General features: G+C 36.0%; 1 protein-coding gene and 1 long non-coding RNA gene across 2 annotated transcripts in view; both read left to right on the forward strand.

Moving 5' to 3' along the window:
* Positions 1 to 957, forward strand: part of LOC104911912 (uncharacterized) — a 56,597-nt gene extending 55,640 nt beyond the window's left edge. Inside the window, exon 4 of the long non-coding RNA XR_014884700.1 lies at positions 822 to 957. This is a non-coding gene — a long non-coding RNA (uncharacterized LOC104911912). The remainder of the gene's footprint in view (positions 1 to 821) is intronic.
* Positions 958 to 7,442: 6,485 nt separating this feature from the next.
* Positions 7,443 to 22,137, forward strand: part of CABCOCO1 (ciliary associated calcium binding coiled-coil 1) — a 55,394-nt gene continuing 40,699 nt past the window's right edge. Inside the window, 4 exon segments of the mRNA XM_085229351.1 lie at positions 7,443 to 7,594; positions 13,645 to 13,757; positions 16,558 to 16,727; positions 19,806 to 19,950. Coding sequence (XP_085085477.1) covers positions 7,478 to 7,594; positions 13,645 to 13,757; positions 16,558 to 16,727; positions 19,806 to 19,950 — 545 coding nt within the window. The 5' untranslated portion in view covers positions 7,443 to 7,477.

A 22,137-nucleotide genomic window follows, 5' to 3' on the forward strand; every position in this document is an offset into this window, starting at 1 on the left:
ATTTTCAAACACAGCAAAGGCAGTTGAAATTTAAATAGTCGTTTGTCAAGAGTAATGTCTTTGTTGGCTTGGGTAGCATGGAAAAGGCAGTAACTAAAAACTAATGTATGATCCGTGGGACAGAACAAAAGCAAGAGGTAGAAGAAACATCAGACTGTGCTTGATGGGTCCAGGAGATAAACTAAGTTAGTTATGGGTAGAAAAGACTGTAATTATTCTTTCGAAGCCAAATCTGCTTTTGGAGCTTGTGCTTTCTTTGTCGAAGGCAGTTTTCAAAATCCATAGCTGAAGGGCATAGCAAGAAATCACAGTTGAAAAAGCATCCCCCCCATTTTTGGGAATTCACATTTTTACTTCATTTGAGTTCCAATTGCTAATAATGTAAGTAATGGCTCAGCTCAACCATCCTTATGTATTCTGAACTCCTCTGGGTTTTGGTGTAATGGGATAAGTTGCTGTTGTGTTTTGATGGCTGCAGGGCTGAGCTCAGGGAGCCACTAGTGGGAATTGCAAGAGGCGGGTGGGTTGCTGGGCTCCAAGCAAACCAAAAGGCTGAGAAGACTGGAAATACTTGTCATGCAACCTAAAAAGCTTTGTGCTTCTGAAGACAAATGCTTTCACTGCAGAGTTCCCAGGGAACAAAGGAAGTCGTGGCCTTTACAAAGTACAAAATTGGAAGAAACACTTGTATACAATGTCTGACTCACAACTGATGTAAAAAATATGACAAACTTCTTAGTCTAATTCATTAACTCTACCTTTCAAATCCTATCTCCGGGAGCAGTTTCTGTCTGAGCTATTTTGTTCTCTTCTTGCCACAGATTGTTTATAAAGAATTATGGGAAATGACAACAAAAGAATCAAAGTTCGATTTTTCATAGATGAAACTACAGAATGCATGGAGTACTGTAATCCTGTCAGACAAGTGAGTAAATTATATCTTGGTTGCAACAATACACCACTTACTGAATAACAATAAGAATATGTTCCCTTCCTCAGAGTAAAAATATTTGCTGTTAATATAAATAGTTCTGAATATCCCTGGCAGTATATGCATGGATGCCAAACAGCATTAAAACTCAAGCAGGATGTCACGTTTCAGCTGCAAGAAAAAGGGGAAGACTGTTAACAGATGTTAGAACAAGGAGGATGATTCACTTCTGGTATTTTACAGTAATGAAATTCCATTAACTTCTATCATCTTTTTTCACATTTCTCTTCAAGTAAATGACAAAAACATAAGCTTATGTTCAAGAAACATTCTGAAACACTGCACTGAGGCTTTCATTCTGCTTCTAAATTTCCTGTGATAAGCATGTGGGTAACTGCGCTTCCCCTGGACCAAAATACAGCACTGATCTTTATAGATCACATGTCACAAGTATCAACAGAGTATGTCTAGGTGCTCAAGCTGGAAGAAATACTGGCTGGCATGAGCCATCCTTGTCTGTCTTTAACTTTTGAGCTCTGGGATGCTGAAGAACTCAAGAAATGGGTTAGATTAGAGAAGAATAATTCATTAGACTTCCACTCTCTGAGAGCCTAATTTTAGTTTCTGTCTTAACTAAATCTATAAATTACTTTAGTAAAGACCTTATGGAAGCATTTGACCCCAGTTTTAGAACAAACCCATGAATGTTCCTCAAGACATCACAAACAGAGCTGGTTCGCAGTTAAAAATACAAATCTATGTGCTGGCCTCAGGTCCCCAGTTTAGTGAGTTTCATTTTTACAAGGAGTCATGTACTGAAGCTCTCTAAAGCTCTCCAAATTCATTTTTTACATGCAACTACATAATCTTTTCGATGTGAATATGGACATTAAGTCCTCCTTGCAGCTCTCTATAAACATCTGCTTGCACAGCAGATATTTCAAATTCAGAATCTCAGAAGGAAAGTGCTCCCACGACCGATTACTGAGATATATACCCTTTTATTTTAGTGTACTCTGCCAAGAGGAGTCCATAACCCCAAATGAGTCAGGGAAGAAAAGGGGCAGGGCAGTAATAAACAGCTACACTATAATTTTAACCATATTGCCTAGTTATCACAGAATAACTTTCATGCTTAAATATTTAAAGAGACTATTTGGACACATTCTTTCTTCTTGAGTGTGCTCGTCCACTCACTGGGATTTGTGCTCTGAGATTCCACGTACACCAAGAGAAGACACATGTACCATCTACCCCAAATTTACTACTTGTCTCTGGTGGAAGGGACTCTTAGAATTTTTGCTAGACTGCACAGTAACAAATTTTGCTCTTTCTGGAGTAGACCCCACTCTGTAAAGTGGTGATAAACTTGCCATACAGACTCTACAGGTATTGTTGCTATAGTTGGGATCTTGCTCCAAGACATTACTTAAGCATTATGATATATCTCAGTAATTCAAGTATGGCTTGCTAGTCCATATTAAATAAGGAAAAGAAATACAAAGAAACCTTGGAAGCTGTTTGTGTAGCTAACAAGCACATTGCTCACAAAAGCACAAAGGAAAAATACAGTCAGTTTAAACTGGAAATAGTGATGTGCTTTAAGTTGAACATATATTGAAGCTGGCATAGTAGTCACAGGGATTTTTTTTCAAAAGGTGTTTTCATAAGCTCCAGTATACAAGCCAACTTGTATCTTCAGTAATTATAGCCTCCCTATTGAAAATCACCCTGTAATTTCAATTGGATGTCATTTTTCACCTCCTGCCCTAGATAGTTATATGTTATTTTAAGAAGTAGTTAACATCATACGGAGAAAGTGGCAAAATATCAACAGAGCTACACAACAAAGACACAAAAGAAGTAAAATATGAAATCCCTAAAAGAAATGATGTTCCTATTTGGGAGCAGAAGGGCAGGAACCATGGAATCAGTGAATTTATATTTTTTCACAGACTTTGCTGTGTTATTAAGATGTAATAATTGTTTGAGCCCTTTACTTTAATGGTAGTGCATTTCTATCTTCTTTAGTTTACCAACAGACTGAAATAGTAATTCAAACTGAAAAGTCAAGTTTTGACTGTCTAAATGAAAAGTGAAGACAGATGTCTGGTCTTTTGCATGGAATTTAATATTCCAGTTCTTGCAAACTTGTCAAAATAAGTGGTAATTTATATCTTTAGAAAAAAATGTACAAGAGATGGGAATCTGTGATAAAAATTGGTATGAAAAAAGGATATATATATAATATGTACGTGTATAATATAAAACAATACTTTAATCTAGATTATACATATTTAATATTGTATGTATGTTAATATTCTATTTACTTGATATCTCTGATTATCACTAAGAATATACATTGCTTAATTTGGTACATTTCTTCGAGTAATTTTCCTTACTCCATTAATTGGCATGTTCTGTACTAAAAAGCTCTAGTCCCTGAAGAGCATAGCTCTTACAGTCAGTGAAACTATGCTTTCCTATGTATTCTTCATAAACTTGAAAGTCTAAAGTTGGAATTAAATCGTTTATTCCTTGTCACTGGTGTACAAATGGCTATGTAAGATGCAGAAAGCTGATTTCTGTCCCGAGGGGCTTAAAGTCACACAGTGGTCAGCGCTGTTCCTTTTGCCTCAGTCTTGAGTTTCGGAGTTCTTAGTGGATTAGTCTTATCTGAATGCTGACTGTAAGAAGTCACTTAGATGGACTGACATAGCTACCCACTAAATTATCCATATTGCTTTATCTTATGCATCAACCCTCACTGTTTAGATTCTTGAACTTAATTGTACTTGGAGAAAATCCTAAGTGTCCTTAGTTCATACTGATAGTATACTGAAATGTTGTATGCCCATTCACATTACTTCTGCAATCTAATACCTGGTAAGGGACTGTCTTGACCTACTGGCTTAAATAAATTCATATTTCTTCTTGAAGTTCTTGTTGGCAGGAAAAAGTATAAGTCTCCAGGAGATGGACTACATGTCCTTTTAAGTCTTTTCTATCTAATTTCTAGGATTCCTATGAACCTAAATCCAATTTCTTGGCACTAGATATAGCAGTCTTTTGGATAAGATCAAGAATAGAATCACTCTAATACTTGCTTTTATCCATTGAGCCACCTTTCTTTACAGTGAAAGGATAATGGAATCATTGATAGAGTATGTGCTTTACTTCTCTCATTGCTCTGCATATTGTTTTGAATAATTGAAGAACTATGATTTGCTAAATTTAACTTGCACTTTCTTTTTGCTGTGCCAAGAACTAAATTTACAAGTCTCTTAAAATCACTTTCAAATCATATGAAAATTTTCCCTACATATTAATTACATAGAGAGGAAGGAATTCTGAGATACACGGTAATGAAGATGGTGAAGCCCAACCAGTTTATCTCCTTAAATAATTCAGAATTCTGTCCATCCTTCTGCTGATACACAGAAGCAGTTATACTCTTGTAGTTGTTACCATAGTTCCTTTAATTAGACATTGCCTGAGAAAGGGCAGAATTACCTTTTTGTTTTCTCAGACAACCTAGGATTTATGTGCTTCTTTTTCTAGCACATAATCATGCCCTGAATTTTTTTTCTGAAAATATACAGTATGTAAAACAAAAGAACATCACCTAGAGGGAACACTGTTCCCTGGATAAAATATATGTGATGGATGTTATAAATGAGTCAGGAGAAGGTGATTAATTGTCACATTAATGCACCTATATACAATAATGCACAATTCATTATTAAGAGCCATGTAACACTAATGTATTGTTGCTTTCACAAATTATCCATTTATTACCCAGGGAGTCAAACTTGAATACTGTGTTCAAGATCTCCATGCATGCCTGTGTTTTTTTGATCCCTGTCTCACAGGACAAGAATTCAAGCAATTTGTTGTCATGAGAGGTGGCAGCAAGGGGAGCTGTATGTCCATCTAATGCAACAACAGAGCCTCCAATAGGAATTTCCATCTGCTTTTCATCATGAATTTGCCTACATGTAATTACTATGCTTACTGATGCTTAATTAAAGGTGAATAAAAACGTGTTTGCAACTGAATGTTTTCTAAGACCTCCATCACTATAAGGACGTGTGAATATGCTTGGAGTTTACAAAAACTTTGTTTTAAAGTAAGTCTTCTGAAAATCCATTCATTTTCCTGAACTCTGCATTAACTTTGTGTTCTGCTGAAATCCAAGGACCTCTGCTAGTAAAACTAGTAAAAAAAAAAAAAAAAAAAAAAAAAAAAAGCAAACAATCAATTTGGTTAGGACTTTGAGGAACTTAGTGCAGTATTTTGGAGCCCTGTTGCAACTACTGGCTTCTTTTTTTTTTCCCCCCCAGTTAAAGATGGCCTACCACTGACAAAGCTCTGCAACATTTAGTATGAAGCTTTGACTTATCCGGCCCTTCTGACATGGAACTCTGTGATCCAGGTGAGCCTGCTCCCTGATAAGCTGAGGAAGAAGAAAGTCTTTCTAGGAAGATAGCATGCTTCATAGCATCATTAGCAAAATGAACTGACAAAAGTTAAGGAGAGCAACCAGCTCTTCGTCAACCTCCTGTCAGGGCTGAATATAAGTAGGCCATGTGGTTATCCTTAATAGGGCCAGGCACTGTGAGCTGAAGAGGCTTAATCAAGGATGGAAGGAAGGAAGAGGGGGAAAGTGTACCCCCTGAGACACTGCTGTGCTGGGTGATACTAGCCTTGGCAAAACAATCTCAGAAACTTGAACTCTGGTTGCTCCTCAGATAAGTACAAGAGCTCTTACTATGTAATTCTTTGTAAGGGCAGGCTTTCAAATACGGACTGCTTAAATTATACATGCTGGAACAGACACTTTCGGGGAACTTTTTCATATAGCACAGCTACACAGAGGAGCTTTTCTTCTCCCCTGACCTGAAATGTCTGTGACCATCAGCAATCAGAAAATCTACCATGACTACTCATGGTAGTAAAGGACTAGATCAGACTTTTAAGACCACTACTTCTGTTGTACTTACAAGTCCTGAATTTGAAGGAAATGAAAATGAGCTGCCTTAAATACTCACACTTGCATATAAATGTGGGTTTTATAAACATAAAAGAGTCATCTTAAATTAGAAGGTACGGCCTAACGCTACTGTTGAATCTTTTTTGTTGGTGTCTCTTTTTTTCCTATATTTTTATAATTCTATCTAAATATTTAAATTGAAAATAGGAAGTTTAGGAGCTTACTGTTGGAAATGTGTGCTGAGTTTCCATCAGTGCTCAACATCAATGAACTTGCACAATGTGAGTTTTATGTAAGAAAGAATACAGTCCAGGGCTAAGTCCTTTAAAGCTGAATAGGAGAAACGGAGGTAGTTCCTTTTAAGGGTTTTAAGCCACTATGTTTTTGACATTAAAAATGTTTGTGGAAGTCAGTGCATATTTTCAGTGCCAGAGGAATGCGGGGTTAAATCCGAAATCTACCTGTTACTGACTAGATCATCAGTATGAACATATACAATGTTATACTGCATTCAAACATCAGATTTAATTCCCCAGTTTTTACACCTTACTGCGTGTGGTGCTTGCAGCTCTGAATAATGTTCTTATTTGGTTAGATTTATATACACAGTAAAAGGAGAAGTAACTGCAGCTGTACGGTTGTCAGCTACAGAGCATGGCACAAATTGCAGGAATTCACAGTGTGGGCTCTGCACAGAGCTGTGCAATTCTTTAAAATACTATGAATAATTCTACAAAACACTGCAGGATCCACCTCTCTCAACGGCATTCCAAGAGATTCCTGAGTCCTTTTGGAAGCATGATTGGTGTGTATGTGTCATTACGGGTCAGACTGTTGTGCAGGAAGAGGAGCTGCATATATGTTGAATCTCAGACATCAGTCATGATGGGTAACGGGCAGGTTTGAGTCTCTTGTGACACGGGTACGGTGCTCAGTATTTTGTGTGGTGCGAGACACCAACGATGACAACCTTCAGAAAGTGGAAAGGTGCTCAGAAACAGCAGCAGACCTCAAAGCAGCTGCAGAAATCCCAAGAGGTTCCTTTCTTTATATGGGGATGCTGCAAAAATGTTTTGTCATAGCAGTTCCCTCAGCACCTTCATAAACTTTGCAAAGTTAGTTGGCTTTTTCAGAACTGCTTCCGTCCAGTTTCATTTATTAGTACTCCACATTCAGAAAGAACAGGGCAAACAGGAGAAACAAAGAATATTGAGGTATACTAAACCTTTTATCTGCAAATCCTAATGAATGGTTTAGTTGCTAACTCATCTTCACCTTACTATATTATTCCTAAATCAGCCATAAAACATGACTGTATGAGTATATATCTGCCAGCGCTGGTCCCAGCAAAAGCCTGCTGCTTTACACTGGCTGACCCACAACACCACGTGGAGCGTTCCCGGGCTGGACTGAGGTTCCAACATGATGTATCAAGAGCTGACGTTGCGATGCCGTTAGGGTAACTGCAAGGTGCCATCCACAGAAGCCTATTCCCCTGCCCGCCCCGAGCCCTCGCACGGCTGCGGCCCGCAGCCCCGCGGCGGGGCGCTAAGATGGCGCCCGGCGGGCTGAGGGCAGAGGCCGGGGCCGCGCGGGCGGAGCTTCGGGGCCCGCCCCGTTCCCTGGGCAACGGCGACGCCGAGCCCGGCAGCATGGCGGCGGCGGGGCAGGTACCCTCGCTCACCTCGCAAGCCCCCAGCCCGCGGGGCCGAGGCGGGCACGAGGCGGGCAGCGACCGTGCTGTTCGTCTAGCTGTCCCCGCGCGTTGGGACTCTCTCGGTTCTTTGTCTTGCTTCTCCTTGATCTTTTAATTGAATTTAAGTGTCTTCACTAAGCTCCTGGAAGCTTAAAAAGAAAGGGTGAACGTTAGAATGTTTTTGGAGGATAAATGAAGGCAGTGTGAGCGTGTATTTCTGCGCGACCTTGTCACAAAGGAGCACGTAGCAGAGAGAAGGCCACCTGTCCGAAAGCAGCCAGGGCCCTTCCTGGGCACAGCCACTGCCAGAGCGTGTGCGTCGGTTGGCACCAGGCTGCCATAGCAACTGCTGGCACGAGAGCTTAATATTTAGGTTTCCTGAAATAAATAAATCCTCTTCTGTGTAGAATGCATAAGCGCTTTATGAGAAACACAAGTGGTTCTCGCTGTATTCTGTCTATTAGTGTTATCTGTAAATACTGTGGCTGTTGGGAGCGTTGAGCAAAAGGCCACAGGGTGTGCAGTGTGGGAAAGGACAGGCTGTCCAAAGGCTCAGGGACATGATTTAGCAGAGGGTTGTTAGTGTACTACAGTTAGGTTGTGGTTAGACTTGATGATCTTTAAGGTCTTTTCCAATCTGAACAATTCTATGATTCTTTGATTCTGTGATTTGAAAAGTAGCATTGAAATTTTCCTCTTTATTACTTCACGACTTTATAGAAGGATCCTTTATAGGATTTTTTTTTTCATGTATTTTCTGTGCTGAAGTTTGTGTGATACGTGATAGCACACCTTTCTGATAATTCCTGCTATCCCCTGTGGCTTATTTTTATTGCAAACTCTGTTGATTTCTGCGTTTTTATTATTATTATTATTATATAGCTTTCAGTTTTGGCTGAAGCTGGCATGTTCTGTGTGTAAGCCAGAGCAAACATGTTATTTTGCCACTGTATTTGCCTCTTGAGAAAATCTTGAGAAAATTCCTTTTGAATTAAAATATTTTTATAACTGCTCAGACTTCAGCAGAAAGCATATTACAAAACCTGAATGCCGATCTCAGCAATTCCTGCTGCTGCTGCTTTCTTTTCAAAAACGCTTTTTGTTCCATGTAGCAGTCTGCAGCAGTGAAAACATTAGTAAAGTCTAATGCCCTAGTAAATTTGATCACTCATATACCTGAGCATTTGGATTGCACATGTTTTCTGAAATGTATTTTGTTATTAAGAGGACACCATCAGCCTCTGTTGTTTGTAATGGTCCTCCCATATAGGTATTATTTTTTGCATTTGGTATATCTGCACTTTTCTCTTTTGAATACTGTTGAAATTAGTGTTGTGTATTTCCTCGTTTGACAACAAAATAAATACTATGACTAAAATAGCAACTATTGATTTTAATTTCTTGTTATGGGAGCAGACAAGTGGTTTGTTTTTTTGTTGTCTGTTTGTTTTGTTGGTGGTGGTTTTTGTGTGTGTTTTTATTGTTGTTTTTTAACATATAGGAACAGTGAATGCATTTCTGTTTCTGCCTTAACCATTAGGTAGACAGCTTCAAGATTTTCTGCTTCTGCTGAAGTATTTGACAGCTTGATAACAAAATGCATATAATAATACAAATAACAGCCTGTGTTGCTATTTTTTTAATTCTCGTTTTGATTAAAGTTGTAACTGATATGCAACACTGTTTCAGGATACATCTGTACTGCTGTCAGCAGTATTGCTCAGGCTGAGGTAGCTGAGCCAGCTTTAAATGAACCAGCTCAGTATGGAAACTATCTGTCTGTGGCAGCAGAGAGTTCAGTCCAGTTTCATTTCCCCGAGGTGAAGGCAGGAGGATCTCGTTCCTTACGCTTCAGGTAGCTGATATAATTTGAGAGAGCTGGCAAGGCATTCCTCTGTGAATATATTTTTGAAAGTCAAGATTTTGCAAAGCATATTGTTGTATTTTCAAACAGATGCAAATAACTAACGTCTTCAACCAGAGCAGAGGTCTCATCCCAAAGGACAAGCCAGCTTCCTTTCAGGAACTCTATTGCTAATTTCCATTTTTGTGTTTTAATGTCTTAACGCTCTGGAGAGGCCCTCACCAAAACTGCAGATGCTGGAGTGGTTATTTTTAGAATTCTTCCCCACCCAAATACAAAGATTTTTGCAGCTTGCTGTTTATTACTCTGCTGTTATTATTTTCTGTTTCACAGTGATTTGTAAACACTGGCTGAGGAATTCAAGGAGGATCTTGTTCTTTTGTTTCAAAATATCTGATTTGGTATTTTGATTTGATGATGTTGACAAGAGGTGCCCAAAGCACTTGAAGTGACATATTGAACAGCTTGAAATATATTATACATTCAGAACAGCTAGAAATTATTTGAAGGAAAATAAAGGATAAAGGGAACAAATAATTCTCTTGTAGTAGTCTATATTTACATAGATTAAATCTATTGCTGACAATATATATTGGCAGAGGCTTTTTTAGTTGTTTTTTTTTCCTCTCCCAACCCATGAGGATAGTATTATCAGAATGAAATCACCTTGTATTGTCTCAGTCAGTCACAGCTGCTAACAGTAAAAGGAAAGGTAAATTTATCACCATATCAGTGAACATGCAAAAAAACAATTTTCCTTTGATTTTTCAGTGGTGGTTAATGACAGCCATCAAAAGGCAAAGCAGTATTTCATCACAATGGTGATAAACTTTTAATGGGGGTGAGGTTCTGTCCCAACATAATTTTTCCATTAATACAGGATCATTCAAGTGAGTTTAGGTCTTTCTCTACTTTTTTTTTTTTTTCTTTTTTAATTACAGAGACACTTCTAATTTTAAAAATTTATCTTCTAAATAATGTAATTTCTCTCCCATAGTTGCTCACCAGTCCTTTAGAACTGTATTTTGTATTATGTGATACCTGCACTTACTATGGACAGTGTTGACACAAATGCACCCTAAAAATTAAGAACTTGAGGGTAGGAAGGGATGTTGTTGCTATGGAGTAGTTACAGAGAGTAAGTGATGAAATGTACAGTGAGCTTTCATCTTGCCATGTAAAGTGATGGATTTTGATGTGCATATTACGGAGCTTCATCTGCAATACTGAGTCACAATAATTCAAGCCTCTCTCTTAAGTTTAAACCACAAACTTTAGTTAGATAAATAATGTGTTTCCAAGGCTAAACTCTTTCAGTGTTTTGAAAGGAACTATAGGGGACTGTGTACAAGGTATGTGGGGTTTTTTTTAAATATTTTTTTGTAATCTTACATACTCCATATATTGCTACAATACAAATGTATATGCTAAGACTTCAGCAAATTTTCCTAAAGGCCCTTTTTGTTATTTGTAATTCAAAGAGTGAGATGGGCCTTAATGATAGCATGTTTGGTGTGCACAACCTATTGATATTAGTATAGGTGGGGAAGCTTCATGCTATAGTAAGCCAGCTGCAGGCAGGAGGAAATTACTTTTTGGTCAAGCATTTTCTGACGTGATGAACATGGTCTGATGCCTTTCAAGAAACAGCGAGGGGTCTTTTGTATAGATTCTGGAAATTCAGATATTTTCTTTTCCAGAATATTCAACTTTTTGCTTGCTAACCTGTTGCTTAGAGCACGAACATAAGAACTGAGAGGCAAAAAAAAAAGACTTCTGGTGAGCCTGTACTACTGGGCTATGACTGTGGCTTTGAATGTTGGAGATGTGGGGTGCAGGATCCTCCAATCCCTTTGTCCCTTCTGCCTACACCTGGCTTATAGCCATGGATGAGAGGCTGGAAGATGATCGGAACGCAAATAGTATGCCTTGAACTTTCTTAAACTTTTTTTTTTAATTTAATAGTGTCAAATGCATCATCTTATACTGTCCATCTGCGATGATTCTTGTGAAATGATAACATTTTAATCAGTAAGGTTTTAACTGACAAACCAGTGAACTGTAATGCTGCATATATAATGGTGCAAAAAGATATAGTGTCGTATCCTTGGACATCAGACATCCTGAGAGATAGAGATGAACTTGTATTAATTCAATTTCCTAAGAATCAGTATCAATTATTCTTTTAGTTCTGCTCCCTTTTTCAATGGATTTGTAACACCAGCAGTCACTTCAGTACAGCATTCCTGTTTTTCCTAATTATTCAAAACTAGCTTTCAATAATAGTATAATGTTACTATGTTGAGCTACTTATTCATGTTTTCCTAGCTGGGGCATGAAGCTTCAGTTATATAAATATTGCTGACTGCAAAAGTGTTGCTTTTTATACTGCATCAATTATTGCTAATAAAAACAAACTAGTACCATGTTCCTAACTGTCTGAAGGAAGCCTTCGTTTACTTGGTCCTTGTTGTTCACATGAGGCATTCTATCTGAGACTAACTTCTTTGCAGTTAGAAATTAAAACTTTTAATACTAAAGTGCATGGGATAGTACTCGTGCTTAATTAGAAGGAAAAACTAGTCTGTCCACTAAATCTCATATTGGTTGCTCTCAGCCTTGTTTCATCAGCCGTGGATGTAATTCAGCTTGTCCCAGAGTTTTAGGTATATTTTGCAGTTCAGCAGCAGCAGGGGGAGTAGTGTAGCTTTATTTGGGGGCTCTCCTTGACCAGTGCTAGATTTAGTTGACGATTAGCCCAGAACAATGCTTTTCAATCTAAAATCAGCTCATGTTAGGAAATCTTCCACTTCTTTCTCAAGATGAGGTAGAAATAAATGTTGTTCAGGCTTCACTTTGCTGTGCCTCTGTAGAGCCCCACAGGTTACAAATACACTTCCTGTAAGTTAATGATTTTTGGGTTTTACTCAGACTTGTAACCAACATCCAGGCAGGGTACAAACTGTTAACCTCTACTTCTTGTGCTTTATGTTGCAGCTAAATTTTTCACTCATCTTGTTGTCCACCTATGTAGACTGCTGATAAAGCCAGCTTGGATACAAGCATTTGGTGAAAAGTCATTTTGCATAGCAGTCCCTTCTTAAAACTTGAAAACACTTTTGGGTTGCTTTCCTTTTATATAATATTCAAAGCTAAGCAGGACTTAGTTAAAGTTGATAAAGTGATGCTATACATAGTTTTGAGCTTTGCTAGGATTGTGTCAGAGTGTAATTGGTTCTTCTTTAAATAGCTACTGATAATCATTATCAGCAAATATCATTTTAACAGCCTAGAGATTATCCAACAGATAGATGTCAAATGTAGTTTTGACTCTCTTTATAGATGATGATTTTATAATGTGCTTTCACACCTCATTCCAATACATAGATGTTATATAGTAAAAGTTATTTTTTCCAGTGTTTTATATATTTCCTAGATTTCTTACCAAAGTCCACGATGAAGTGATTTTGGCCAGTGACACACACTAAACAAAGTATTGTCTAATATTTTTTAGAAGACTACTGCATAGTTTTTTCAAGATCAGTTTGCTATCCCGTGTAACAAATGCACCATTTCCTGCAAGGAGCTGTTTTCTCTTTTCTACTCTGGATTACTCTCAGATTCTAATATGTGCATCACTGTATTGCAACAAACATGTTGGACTTTCTTGGCTTAAGGAAGGAGCAAATGTGGACAATAAATTCCCAAAGTGTAATCAAGAAGTATATGGTGAAGGTCAAATTGCACGGTAGTGTGCATGTATGCCCATAATGCCTTCAGCATAAATCGAGTATAAAATTCAGTTACTGTACTATCCGTCAAATCTAGATTCTTGGGCAGTTTTGTACATTTACATTTCTGTTGTTTTTACTTATAAGTTAGTGACATATTGTGAGCTGCACAAGATTGAATTACATTCCCACATGAATTTAAGATAGAAATACTATTTTCCATATATCTGCCTAGCACTATCTGCCTAGTGAAAATGTTTTAGGGCATTTTGTTGCCACTGTATAATTATAGCTATGTTACATTTTTGGCATTTGTTGAATTAATCCTTTGCCTACTGCCTCAAAAATCAAAATGTTATTTAGATAAGTTACTGACATAATTAAATACAACTTTCAAAATTATACTCATATATATGTATGTGTGTGTAGGAAGAAGATCAAGATCAGGATGCTGTAGGTGGACAGAAGATTATTAATTATACCTTTCTTTCTTTTTCGCAAATTACTGCTTTGTCAGAACAAAATGTAGAAGGATTTCAAAAGTAAGTGGCAACTGTAACAATACTAGAATTAATGTTATGAAATAAAATTTGTATACAAATTGTTAGATTTATTTTGTGATAGCTACCACATTAATTGTTCAGTTTAAATATGTGATTTTAAATGTTTCATGAAAGGTGGGAAGAAATGTCATTGATCTCATATCTACTTTGTTTTAGTGTGTTTCCCATATCTTTTGATTTTTCTACTTTTTTTTAGTTATTATTTGGTAGGTACTTTACACTGTTTTGGTTTGTGGTTTTATATTCTTTCTAAGTATTCTATAAATGAAATACTAGGATGTAAATAAGCACAGGCCAATACTGAGCTTTTCCATAAGTCTCACTTCGTTAAGTCTTTTGCTAAAGCATTTAGGATGCTTTAATACAAGCTACTGAAAAAAAATCAGGAAGGTTTTAAAAGTTTAGAAAAGGATGGAAATGTTAAGAGGTAGGTAGCTGTTATGGTGCATTGGGGAAATAGGAGGCAGCCAAAGACATCTGAAGTAAGCCCATGTTGTCTTCATTGTAGTAACACTCTCTCTTCTTATTAATACTTAGTAGGAGCTAAGTTTAGGAGGCCCAAGTTCAGCTTGAAACCTTAGACTTATATTTTTAGGATGGGATTTCCAGAAATGCCCAAATAATTCAGGAGCGCTTGTCTCCACTGGCAAGTTCTTACTGAATTAAAAGCAAAGGGCTGGTGTTCTTAATGGGTTTTAGGGGAAAGAACAAAGCAAAACAACAGAACCACACTGTCCGAATACATTGAATGTTTGAGAGATTAAAATATTATTCTCAAAATATAATCTTTCTCTGTTTTAATGACAAAAAATTCTTTACCTGATGAGATATTTTTTTTTTTAAGAAAACTGGAAAAATAATTTTTCCCTATAAACAGTAAGATTTTTATTTTTTTATTATTTTCTCTTGTCTGATCACCCATTTATTCAGAGAAGATTGAAGCATACAACTCACAGGAGACTAAATGTACTTAGTGATGCAATTTATTGTGAAAATTTCTCATTAAAATTAAAAAGGAAAGCATTAAAAGATCATACGTTCCTTTTTTTTCTGTCTCAGCTGATCAGATGAAGATGTATATTAATTTATATACACACTGTACAAGTGAATCATGAAATATGTGTTGCATCAAATGGAAAGGGATAGTTCTGTGGAATTTTAACACCAGAACTGAAATTTTGTTAGTTTATCACAGTACATCATTTCTATACAAAAGGGCAATTTGGAGGCCACAGCAAAGGCTGGAAAATCAGAAGAGATTATCTAACTGAGTATGAGATTTTTGAAGTCTTGTGTTCTGGTGTATTGGAGTTCTATACTCCGTAGGATTTGAGAGCCTCCATGGAGGAAGAAATAGCAATCAATGTAACTAAGAAATCTAAGTCACCCATAATTTCCTGATCATTTATAGATACCGTTGTCAGTGACATGCTTTGCAGAATGTTGAAAAGATGAGTTCTGGCATTGTTAGCAGCATCACAGAAGATCTAAATCCCTGAGAAGTTCTGATTATGAAAACACAGAGTTGGCAGAGGCTTCAGAAAGAGAGGATATGGACTTTTTCAAACCTTGGAAAGTTCAGCTGGCCACATTCCATTTCTATTTCAGTACATAGTTAAGTGTTTTTAACCAGCTTGAATGTGTACAGCCGTACAAATCTGTTATGCAGAACAAAAGAATACACGATTTTAAACAAAACTGATTGGATTATATGCTTTACTTTCTTAGCTATTCAGACTTTAATTAAAAAACAACAACAACAGTCATTTTATTTGACAGTGTATCTCTACTAGCCTGGTGAAAACTCTGAAAAACTAAGTTCCTTACGAGTAGGTCTGAGATTAATACTGTTATTAGGAAGGAATGAGAAGCAGGAATGAAAACGCTCTTATATGGAAGGAGAAACTGTGATCATAGCTGGAACCTGTTTTGTCAGGTATTGCTAAGAAACCAAAGGCTGCTCTAATGTAAAACTTCGCTATCTAACAACATAGCTAAAGTTATACTGGAAGAATTGCAAACTGAAGTCCTAGCCCTGATCCTCTATAATCTCTTCATGTGGAAAAAGGCATATAATTATTATAAAATACATGTTAATTCCACGATTGGACAGAGCAACATAAATTTGTCAACAACAGCATGGTCTCCTAGAAAGCAATGTATTTTTCTCTAATCATGGCTTTTTTTAAGTAGGTGAAAAAATTTCCAGAGTTTACCAGAAAAATAGGATGAAACTTTTCCCAAATGCCTTGACAATTATGAAAGTGGAATACAAATTTCTAAATATGTTAGGTGCTTTAAGTAATTTTATATTATTTACCTTATTTCTAAATCTTAATTTTACTTCACAATCTGCATGAAAAATAATGATTAAAAGGAAACAAGATCTTTTTAACATTGTAAACTTATCTCAAAACAAGAGCATGTGACTAATTGTGTCATTTCACTCACCAAACCCCTTCTTCAACACTTTTCTTTTTGTGTGCATTTTGCATGTATCTCTTTGGGTTTTTTTCATCTCTTTATTTTTATTTCATTAGTGATATCTTTACATTTAATTATTGTCTGTTGAAATTTATAGTCGCTAATTTAGTTATTTCAGTTGTGTTTTTTTTCTTCTGGTCAACAGTGTTCATATCTAGAAATAGATGAAGCAGAGTTCCTGGAAAATATGTACATGTATACATGTAATATGGTAATAATAGATATATAATCATACATTAAATTTTGAAAGTTTACAAATAGAAACTCCATTCTTTTACTCTGATATCTCTTTCAGAAAGCTGGCAGAGTTTCTGAATTTTAAACAATTAAAGACATCTTTGAAGGAAGCTATTCTGCTAGATTATTATACTGCAGGATTTTGTTGGGCAAAAGAAATGAATTTCAGTCTTATACAGCTGTCACAATACATGGGTCTCTTAAACTTCCTGTTGGAGAACCTCAGTGGTAAGTATAGCTAAAAGTTATAAAATAAATACACCTGAAGTGGAAGGCAAAAATGCTTTCCAATCATTTTAATGAAGTGGTTTTTAACTGCAAGTATTGGTAAAATGATTCGTTTTCCTCTTGAATACTGTACCTTGTACTTGATAATAATTTTCCTCAAAAGACATCAAACTTCGAGAGGACTGTAGTCTGTTGAGCAGAATGTCTCTCAATCTTTGTACAGTATGTGCTACAAAAGGGAAAGGCCCTGAACAGACCTAATCATTGGCTTGTTAAAATAAATAATAATTGCAGTAAAGCGAGAGCAAGGAACATCTAAATTCCAGTGCCAGCTCTCTCAGTGACTGACTCACCGTAGCCTTGGGCACATTTCTCTGCTGTTTGAGATATTCAGTACATGCTATAGAATTACACCAGGTGAATAATATGTATTTTATCCTTGGAGGTGTACTCTCAGGCAGCTTTCTATATGGCAAATTCTGCAATTCGGGCACAAAACGTATGGGTTAACTAAAGAATGATGAGGGAAGTATACTGTCATCACTGCTGAAGTTGAAAAATTACAATGGAAGAAGTTTTAGCTCTTGTGGCTATGAGGAAATTTGTAAAAAAAAGCCTGTATCTTGGGTCTGGTGGGAACAAAATAGCCAGAAAAAAAAAAATAGCAGCTTCCTCTCAAAACCCCTTTTTCTGAGATCACAGCGCTTACTTTATATTCACTTTGAAGGTAATTATGTTGAGAAGAGTCCATCCCAAAGGAAAAGTGAAAGGACTCAGTGGATCCATTCAAAGTAAAGATGAATATTTAAAATCAAGCCCTTAATAATTGTTATACTCTTTCATTGTAGTTTAATTCAAGGACCTTTTCATTCTTGGAATTTTGACAGAATATGTTTTATGATCATTGGAATTCCAGTTGTCCTTCCTGTCTCTAATGAGAAAGTATCTTAACATGTGCTAACTATATTAATATAACAATGGAGAATAATGGAAATACGTCACAATTTAGTTTTATGAGACTGAAATGCATGTGTACTAGACTGGCTGGTAACACAATGGGTTATTAAAGATGACCTACATTTTTCAGGATCTTTACTCTGGGAAATCTTTAGGTCTTTGAGCTAAAAATTTTCCATGGCAATGACTGCCTCAGATCAGTTCAGTGGGCTTCAAAACAAGACTGAAGACAAAAAAGTAATGCCTTATTTTGAGGTTGGTTATTTATGTATGTATGTATTTATTTTCCCAAACAGCTCCAATACCCCTACACTTCAAAGTGTAAAGCAAGTATTATGAATTTGGTTTTTGCTGGCCTCTGAAAATCATTCATGTTTAGCTAAGATTCTAAGGAAAGAAAATGCAGTTTGTAAATGCTTACAAGAGGCTTCTAATATTTTTTTTTTTCATAAAATTTCCCCAAGTAATCTATCTTACAAAGTCTATTGTAACCCACCTAGGGCTGAGATGAGTTTCCTTGCGTTTACTGTTCTCAGCTGGTGCAACTAACAGTGAAATGCTAATGTCTTCTAAATTAATGGCCATTTTCTTTCCCTTTGCTACAATGTACTCAAGCAGCCTGGAAATTTAAGCTCATTTGAATGTAATAGCATGGAATGGAAAGAATGGATTTAGGCAAGGAAAGTAGTGGAAACTCATTTGAGTCTGGTAACAGAGAAAGTTTCTAAACAGATGTTTAGAAACTTAAGACTGTGGTTGATTGGGTGAAGAGAAACAGTTCAAGAGCCAAGGCATCTTTGCTGCCTGTAAAAGGGTTTCTTATGGAGAAAGAGGGACAGAATAGGGACTGAAAACTGGACCCAGATGAACTACTTATGTGATTTGGTCTACCTTCTATACACCGTGGATAAAGTGCTCCTTACTTCACAGATGTGTTGTGAAAGCCTTCCTAAGAGAAGCAATTGGGCCTGAAAATCAGATGTACAAAGAAAGAAGAAATTTTAACTAGCTGGAGAAAGGATCTGGACCTACATGCTGTGACATCTCATGGTCTTGTTATCTGGCTTTAATTCCCCACTAATTGTGATAGTTCTGGTTCTTTTTCTCAATTCCCATGGCTTAGTTTCCCTTTCCTTCACATTCTCTGTATTTCTTCCTAGTTATATTCTGCTGCCTCTGTTAATGAAAACTGAGGTGAAATTTTCAGGGTTTTGATTGCTGTACCACCAAAGGGCAAAACTATAAAAACCAGAGTGTTGTAATTTTTTTTAATTTGTTTTCTGTACAAAGAACCAAGGAGCAGATCAGTAGAGAATTAAAGCAATAAGGAAAATAAATCTGTTTCACTGCTGGTGGATATTTCCCCATCTTCCATTCTAGATGTTTTAGACTTAAAAAGAACAAGTAAATTGTGTTTATAACTTTTTTTTTTAACTTCACAATTGTTCTAGTGATGGTATACACTGTACATATTAGATAAATGAATCCTTTATCTTTAAATAGAAGCATCAGCAAACACTGATGTATTTCAAGATTTTTCCCAAGGCATTTTATAAAAAGAATATAAATTTTAGTTCAGAACTGTTTTAGCATTTGGTTTTTATTTTCAAGCTAAAACTGTAAGGTAATTATCTATGTTGAGAGGTGCAAATGATGGAGCATGAAGATTAAGCATATTCATATTTAATGATTTATGACTGTAAGTATTTAAAAATTCACTATCCTTTTAAATAATCTATTCCTATATTACTGTTTTATACTGTAAGGAACATGGTCAGAAGAACAATATTTTACAGCACAGAAATAATAGTTAATTTTAAATAATGTTGCTATATTGTAGTAAATGCATCTTGAATTCACGTACTAATCTGTGGTTGTCTCTGCATACATAGGAGACCAACCTCTGAAGTCTTAAACATCTATTGGAGGACTCATCAGCGATTTTGTGATGGAATTTTAATTCATTTATTAATAAGAATAATGGCAACAGACAAAAATGTTTGCTGTTATTTTTTAAGTTTTCACATCACTCATAATATAAATGCTTAAACTTCATAGTATGCTTTAAAAGATTCTACTGTGTTTATACTTGGTTTTTTGTTCCTTGGAAATACATTGCAGACAAACATATGACCTTAGAAGATAACATAAAGGAACTTGGAAGAGCAATGGCTGGAATAGGAGTAACTGATTCAGAAAGAAGTGGTGACTTGGATGTCTTCAGCATTGACCAAGCCAAAGCAATCATTGATTACATGAATATCAGGTACTACTCCAGGATATATTGTTTTTTATTCAGCTGATTTAATGTTGTGGGAAATCTGATTATGACATAAATTACAATTATTTAATTGAATATGGCCATTGTGTGCCAATATGCTGCACACACAAAACTTAAAAAGTGGAAAGGAATGAAAAATTCAGAGTTTCATCTTGATGTAGGATTATGCTGAAAATATTTGATCTGAGTTTTGATTTGAGAAATTTAAAGGAAAGGAGAAAGCGATGTATGGAGACTATTATTGCTTTTAAAGCTATTTAATTCTAGATACCAACATGCTGAATAATATTCTAGGTCTCATCTACAACTTTCAGTATTTCTGTGGTCTTGTTAGATGTAGTGAACTTGTTAACTGGCGTAAAGTTCTGTATTTTATAGAATTAAAGCCATGGTAGATCTGTATGAGCAATAAAAACGTATTTCAAAGTTAGCCCAATTCCATTGTCTACATGAAGAGATTTCTTGACAAGTCTCAATTTTTAAGCAGACACAGAAAAATATATAAATTCAGAAATCATTGGTGGTAATTAGAAAAAAATGAGTGGTTAGAGGGTAGCCAATCATGCATCTCTTCATATAAGGTGTTACCTCTCTAGTAACATATATATAAACTTTTCTCCTTTGAAGTACCATGGTTAGGAAAGTGACTATAATCCTATACTACTGTTTCCAGTTTGGAGTAACAGAATGGTACCTCAATTTATTGTATTGCCCATGAATATCTGCAGCCAAGAAAAGATGGAAAATAGAAAAGATATGATTGTAACGCTTACTTATACACCATATCATATTATAGCCATTTAGTCTATTTCCTGAGCAGAACGGTGGTACTCTGTTTGTGGATTTTTGATGTTGCTGGCGGTATTTTGGTTGGTGATTTTCTTCTTGGAAGGTAAAAAGATCTTCAGAATTTTCCCATATGAAACGAGAGCATCTTTTTAAATGTCAAGTTTCTATATCAAGGCAAACCAATGTCCTGCCAAGAACAAACCCTAAACTAAAAGGAAAATTGGCATTTAAGATGTCTCACTCAACTTCTTCTCCTTTCCTGTCTGTGCCTTTTGTATATTTATTTGGAACAAATGTTATTTCCAGATAGTTATTTCCATGACTCTTGCATAGATTATCTATTAAAAGAGATCTTATCCATAAAGTAAGTCCTTCACAGACTCAAGAATTTCATCCAAGAGGTGAGGTGCTCCATCCTACTACTGCTGAAGTAGTGAGTCAGCAAGAATACAATCAGAATGCAATATTTTAGCAGCAGCAGTATTCTGGCCACCAGGCGTGGTATGATGTTCAAGCTGCTCAGAAGTACATGCTGTTGCAAGGTTATGGATATATGCACATACACATAAATATATATATATGTATGTATGTGCACAAACTATGAAATGTATTGTATATATCCACTTTCTATACTCCATTATTTGAGTCATTTGAATACTTTTTTCTAAAGAGAAACTGAATCAGCATGATTTTTATGTAATCGCATTTTGAACTTTATGAACTCAGTTGAGTGAGTTGTAATAAAACTCAAATTAATGTATTACTTCAGCATTTTTTCTTATTCTTCACTTTTTTTTTCTTTAATTTGAAATGATAAGTCTATAGCTTTCTTCTTCTACTCAAGATAGTATGACACGTTTTAGTTCAGATAACATTTTTACAGGTGAGCTATAAACCCATGGGATTTATAATGGAAATGGGAACAAATGCTTAACCACATCAGCACAAACTGTGTAGCAACTCTAATGATACCTTCAGGTTTGGTGGAAGGTGACAGTTATCATCTTTTTATCTTGTATCCTGCAGCAAACACACATCATCGTAGCTCTTGACATTTTCTTTCAGGAAGCATTGGAGCTAGGAAAATATGTCATCATTAATCATCTTCATATTCTCATATGACATCATAAGTGGTTCTATTCTTAAAGATCTTACTTTGCATGAGTAAAATATTTTTTCTTTAATTGCTGAAAATATTGGCACAGGCTCTTAATTATTTGCAACTGATACAAACAAAAAGAGAACATTTTACATAATTCCTGATAGAAGAAAGAAAACTACACAATGGTTTTAAAATAAATACCGATGTATATTCGATGTGATTTGATTTGAAGGGCATTAAAGGGAGGAATTATCTCGTTTATATAGAATTAAGGGGGCCAG

This window comes from Meleagris gallopavo, chromosome 8 (assembly GCF_905368555.1).
Source record: "Meleagris gallopavo chromosome 8, MGAL_WU_HG_1.1, whole genome shotgun sequence".
NCBI lineage: Eukaryota > Metazoa > Chordata > Aves > Galliformes > Phasianidae > Meleagris > Meleagris gallopavo.